At 38.3% G+C, this 6,181-nt stretch overlaps 1 protein-coding gene across 1 annotated transcript; it reads right to left on the bottom strand.

Moving 5' to 3' along the window:
• Window positions 1-2,782: 2,782 nt before the first annotated feature.
• On the bottom strand, window positions 2,783-5,695 carry LOC122075532 (argininosuccinate lyase, chloroplastic-like). The gene is made up of 4 exons (XM_042640596.1): window positions 5,123-5,695; window positions 4,770-5,033; window positions 3,855-3,971; window positions 2,783-2,959 (listed from the first exon to the last, which is right to left on the bottom strand). Exons 1-4 carry the CDS (start codon window positions 5,462-5,464, stop codon window positions 2,798-2,800), a joined length of 885 nt encoding a protein of 294 aa, XP_042496530.1. The 5' UTR covers window positions 5,465-5,695; the 3' UTR covers window positions 2,783-2,797.
• Between the last annotated feature and the right edge of the window lie 486 nt (window positions 5,696-6,181).

The raw sequence follows: 6,181 nt of genomic DNA, 5'->3' as shown, positions 1-6,181 counted from the left end.
CATGAGGGAAATCAATTGTTAAGAGGAAAGAGAAACTTGGAAGTTCTGCAAAGAATGGGAATAAACCAGAAAAGGGCTTCTGAGAATCTTAAATCAGAATAGGGACAAGTAGAATGTGACTTAGGAAACAAGGGGCTTTGTATCTATCAAGAATAAAAAAAGGGAGGGGGGAGCTTTGTCATTTGTGTAGTTTTGACACACGCTGTCCTGATTCATAGTTAAGAAGAAGTTATTCTTAATCTTCCTCATGATAGAAGAACCAGGCGAAAAACAGATACTGTTCAGATCGTTCAGCAACCAGAATACTCAATCAAACTCTATGAAATTTCAGATTCATGATGCTAAGCCACTGACCATGGAACCCAACTACAAACATTAGATTCAGCAAGCTAAAAATCAATAAAAATAGCTGAAACCAGAGAAGGTGGTACTGTAGCAACTGGATTTGATTTCGTGTCGAAATCTCACAACAGAGTGACTTAGAGGGGACGAGATTCTCAGGTTTAGGTCACTTATGGAAGAGATTCCTTTGCTCAAAATTTCTGGATTTGAAATCCCTGCTTATATACCACGTATTGGCCATAATTCACAAGAACATTCTGTAGTCCTAGTAAGGCTCTCTTTGGCATAGTTTATGTTTATTTTTATTACCTATTTATTAATAATCGATTAAAAAAACAGATCATGGACTATAAACAATAACCGTTTGGTTACTACTAGATATAATAGATTAAAAAAAAAAAAAATAGGTTTGGTATGCCTAGTGTAGAATACGTTATGTAACATTGTTTATTCTTAGTTGCAAGCCAGGGATACTCAATTAAAACCTGGAATTGACCGAAGCCAACCCAATTCCAGCTAATCTAGATTTGTCAATCCATAGGATTTCCAGGGATAGGGAGGGAGAGGCCAACCCAATTCCAACGAATCCAATTGGTCAATCCATAGGATTTCTAGGGTCTGGGAGAGAGAGAGAGAGAGAGAGAGAGAGAGAGAGAGAGAGATGGGGTGAGATGAGAGAGAGGGTGAGAAAGAGGCGAGAGACGGAGAGAGAGAATTGGGAAAGATAAGAGAAAGAGGGTGAGAAAGAGAGAGCAGAGAGAAAGAGAGAGGGGGGGGGGATGAAGGTGCAGAATCATTGGATGTTCTTAACCCTTGCTTTTTTTGGATAAAGGTTGGATGTTCTCAACGGGTTTCACCAAAGGATTGGACTCTAAGGAATTTTTATAAAAATATGCGAATTGACCCCTTTACCCTTAGTTTTGAGCCATTAAAGCATGTGCTCATCAATGGTCTAGCGCATAAACAACAATAATCACTTTATCCCAATAAATCATAAACACCTCTCTGCTTGTTTATGAATTTATTGGTATAATGATTTATTTTAATGAGAAATAGGGGTCATAAATCATACCAAATGCATCTAATTATGTTTATCTATCAGATAAATATAAATTTAAACTATACCAAAGAGAGCCTAGAGGAGGAGGGGTTAAGGATTTACCCAGTGTGTCGAGGGACCCTAGATGTTGTCGGAGTAAAGGATTGTCAATAAGGGCATTCTAGTGCATCTTAGATTCTTATCCAAGACTTGTATCATTTGATGCCTACTCTAGTTAAGGGTTAAAGTTAACTTATTTTATTATTTTATTTATTTAGAATTCAATTTTTTAATTCTACTATCTAATTCTAACTAATTCAAATTGAATAACAACGGACATTAGAAGGAAATAAAGGTAAGAGCATGGAGCAATGGATGGATTGGGCCTGTCACAAGAGAGAAGATCACATGAGCGGGGATAGGCCTGTGCACACACAGCTCTTGGCAGCAAGACTGTAGAGAAATTTCATTCCGTTCTAAAACTGAATATGCATGGGTAAATAAAAGGAAACAAAAAGACTCATAATCTAATGCCAAGACAAAAATGGAGTTGAACTCCACCTCCTATGGAGTTAGTGAGAGATAATGACTGGTAACATTTCCAAAAAGAACCCCATTTAAATACCCTAGAAATCCATATGCGTAAATGCATCAACAAACCTCCATCCTCCCCCCTCTATTTTTCTTTAAACTGCATGTGAGTTCTATCTTCTATTATCCATACTGAAGGAGAAATTTATGTAAAAACAAGTATAAGAGGTAACAAGTTCCCATGTCAAAAAAAAAAAAAAAAAAAAATTGACAAAAAAACATAAAACAAAAGTTCAATATGTTTAAAAAAAAAATCCATAGCTTGTTCAGCTATACTGATCTATCTCTGAAACATGATAACTGCTGTTAGGAACAACATATTCTAATGTGTTAAACCAGAAGCAGATATGGTGTACAAGATGATCTATCAAGGGTGGAACCACCGTGAAAGTAGAAGTCTCTCTTGACAAAATAAGATCATCAAATATGAATTCAGGTAAACAAAAAGAAATATAAAATGCAAGAAGCTTATAATATCAAACAGAAAGGATGCTTTAACATCCTTTGATCATCATGTATGCTGTTGCAGGCATCAATTTAATGGGTCAAACATGCAGGATTCCAACCTACATTCAGCCTAGAGTGTCTCTTCACCATTCAATGGATGAATCCCAAACTGAAGCATCCTCTCAGATAACTACTGTTATGCCATGAAGCTGAACATTGAGGAATGGATGAAAGCAGTAACACACTGATTGGATGCACAAACCAACTCACATGGACCATACAGAGATGAGCAAGCACAAAATTCATGCTGGGCTGCAATATGAAGTTAAAACCATAAATGGAGAAAGCTGCCATTCAGTGAACATAAGCCAGGAACTTTTAGGGTCCATACCTGTTCCTCATGGGTGCTGTAAACCCTAGAGCATCAGAAGTCATAAACCTATTAATGGGGAGGCCAGTCCCTGCCAATGCACATGCACCTAGAGGGCAGAAGTTCAGCCGAACTTTGCAGTCTACCAGACGACCAGCATCACGTTCAAGCTACAGTCACAACTATGGATAGAGTTAATTTCTCGTGGAGGAAAATAAACAAAACTGCAGGAAACTAAAATTAAAATCAAGAGGTTGTCAATCTTAGTTTTGCAAGGAAATTGATAAAATAGAGGTGGCAAAGTACGCAAAACAATTTCATGCAGGAAACCTTGCATTTTTTTTCTCAATTAATCATGAAGAAAGTTACAAATACAGCTCCCATATGTAAGGATTTTTAAAACAGCACCGAAGAAATAAAATGACATGGAACTGTTGGGAGCATTAATAATGAAGAAGAAGAAATTATCTATACAAGATGGTTCAGTTCACGATTTAATTTGGCCCCTATTGTTCATAGAAGAAAGTTTTTAATTGTATTGCCAACTCAGTAAATGGACAAGGTGTTGATAGCAAATAGTTACATGTAAAAGAATATATTCCTAGCTCCTAGCTATTATTGTTTGTCATAATAAGTGTCAGTAGTTTTCCTTTAGCATCCAAAAATAAGAGCTTCTCCAACAAAAAAAAAAAAAAAAGAATGAGACAGAGAAAAAAAATACTGACATATATAGAATGGTCAGTACCCAGTAGCAGGAAATACTCTCAAAAAGGTAAACCTCTATCATTTTGTATTTACACGCTTAAATTCACAAGAATCGATTGTCAACAAATTTCATTCGAAATCACAGAAATATTTTGGTTTTACTGGGAAAAATATTAAAATATTTCAGTAATTTGGTCCAAATCAAACTTTAAGTCACAAAAATTATGGACATCAAAGTCTGAATCACCAAAAATTTTCTGTTTTGGCCAGGATAAAAGTTCAAATTTAATTTCATGGTCAAGACAAAGAGAAGATAATCTTTTCTCAACATTCTAAGGAACATAAAAAGAATTGACTCACCTGCTCAACATATGACAAAAGAAGATGTTGCAGTAGAACAGGTTGGGCTCTTTGTAGATGTGTATATCCAGGAACAATCAGCCCTTCATTTTTTGTAGCCAAGGTCACTAGTGAAACCTTTATGTTATGTACTATAATTCATTAGTAAATGAGAGACTGATAGGAAAATATTTTACAATAAATATAATAAAGGAAAGGTCGGTCCTTTGAAGATAAGCAATTTAACATCAATATCAGAAAATTATTACTGAGCAGTTCTTATGATCAAATCATTGAATAAATACAAATCAACAAAAAGAAGCAAAACCGAGAAATCACAAAGATTCTGAACAAATGAAATTGTTCACACGCAACATCTGATAACATGATCTTTCTGACTGCAAGTGCCTACAGATGAATGGCATGATCCAGCTGCCAAAAGTATACCTACAAGGGGCATCATCATTATTTTACAATAGAATGGTTTAACTTAAATATAATCGATAAAGCGCCTTTTCATCAACATATACTGGTTTACATGGTTTGCATGAAGATGAGCTGTTTCAAGAATGATATAAGAATAGATAGATCCACCATGCAGAAAAAGTCCGAAGCAACTGCTACTTGTGCAATCGTACAAGCCCTGTTTGTGATAATTGTAGATGCAAAGCTAAAGCCTGATATACTACTCCCTTGAACCTAAATAGCATGGATTACGTCCTGCATTAAGCAGTAGAGGCTGTATTTGACCCAGAAAAGGGGGAAGGGGGGCTACTTGAAATACAAAGCTCATGCATCTACACTATCTGAAGATGCCAGGAAGCCCAAAATGGAACATTTGAAAAGCCCAATTGAAGAACATTACTCAAGGAATTGGTTTCCAGCAAAAAGAAGCAAACAAGTGCTAATAAAGAGTGAGGAGGAATGGAACACAACCTGAAGACGTTGGATGTGGGCAATGATCTCGTCTATGGCATCGCGGCACCAGAGACGGAAATCGGTTAAAACTTGATCATTCCGGCTCCTAGCAGTGTGAAGCTTCTTTGCAGGTTCCCCAATCAAATCAGTGAGTGCTGCTTCAATGTTCATGTGTACGTCCTCCCTATCTGCTCGCCAAACAAACTTCCCAGCTTCGATGATCCTCTCAATCTCATCGAGACCCGTCAGTATACTATCCCTATCACTGTCACTGATCAAGCCCTACACCACCAAGATGGATCAGCAAATGTGAACTCATGCATGCAACTCAATAAGAGGACTAGAAACTACAGAATAACAAGAAGAGTAACCTGATGAGCGAGCATTGTAGCATGAGCCTTACTCCCCATAATATCCTGCTTGTACAGAGTCTTGTCATACGAAATCGATTCAGTGAACCTCTCGACCGCATCAGTGACATTTTCTTCGAATCGACCACCCCATAGCTTCACCTCGTTGGAGTTCTTCACTGGAGAGTCCGTTAAGCTCATGGTTTCAGGAGCGCACGACACAACCTGTAATTTCCTCTGGATTTTCTGGCCGATACCGAGACGAAGTCGAGGTTCATAGGAGTTCAGCCTCGGAAGTGAAGACGATGAGAAGCGCGAAGTGATGATAGAGTTACACAGGGAGCGTTGACAGATGGATTCCATTAATGCTGCTCTGCACCTCAAAGAGAGAAGGTGAGTCGGGGGCAGAGAGGTGTGAGGTCGTTCTGCGAGCGATTAAAATATTCCAAACGTCCATGACATTGTCTGCAAGCAGCAGCTATAAAGCATAAGAGGTTAAGACTTAAGAGCCCTAACGGAAAGCCGAAGGGTGGGACCCACATTCACCAACAGGAGAAGGAGACTAGAATTGGTTGCACACTTGCACTGTATCTCAGATTGTGAGGCTTTGCACCAAAAGCCAATTGGACACAAATTAAATGGAAAACTATCGTATTACCCAAATTTGCGTTTCTTCGTACAACACTACACAGTCTTTGTTTTGGTGAAACACTACACTATCGGTCTCCTGATACTTAATTGGGGTAGTCTATGAATTCCTCAGTCCTCAAACTGACTGGACTTTTCTCCTACACAGCCAGGGTATGTACAAACAATCTCTCTCTCATTCTTTTCTTCCCAAAATACCCCCTTTCTTTTGCGAATCAACTCTGCTAAGTGTGTATGTGTTACGCATGCTCTGAGAAGATACAGGCCACACAGCAGCATTGGGGTTTACATTAGTATTTGCTAAGCCTCACTAGCATGTATGGTCTGTGGCCACCGGCTGGCCGCTTGTTACCCATCGGTGATAGCCTACAGAATTCTCAATTTTTCCGTACTTGTGGTCGAATTCTGCCAAGGCCAATCCTGGTCTCTAGG

Source organism: Macadamia integrifolia, chromosome 1 (assembly GCF_013358625.1).
Source record: "Macadamia integrifolia cultivar HAES 741 chromosome 1, SCU_Mint_v3, whole genome shotgun sequence".
In the NCBI taxonomy this organism is placed as follows: Eukaryota; Viridiplantae; Streptophyta; class Magnoliopsida; order Proteales; family Proteaceae; genus Macadamia; species Macadamia integrifolia.
The sequence above is the reverse complement of the archived record's forward strand: the minus strand, read 5'-3'. Positions and strand labels throughout refer to the sequence as shown.

Excerpts from the sequence above, each read along its gene's own strand:
- LOC122075532 (XM_042640596.1), bottom strand. The coding sequence starts at position 5,464 with ATGGAATCCATCTGTCAACGCTCCCTGTGTAACTCTATCATCACTTCG. Across the intron at positions 3,972-4,769 it reads CCCACATCCAACGTCTTCAG|GTTTCACTAGTGACCTTGGC; the intron begins GTTGTGTTCCAT and ends CATAACATAAAG. Across the intron at positions 2,960-3,854 it reads TTTTGTCATATGTTGAGCAG|CTTGAACGTGATGCTGGTCG; the intron begins GTGAGTCAATTC and ends TTGTGACTGTAG.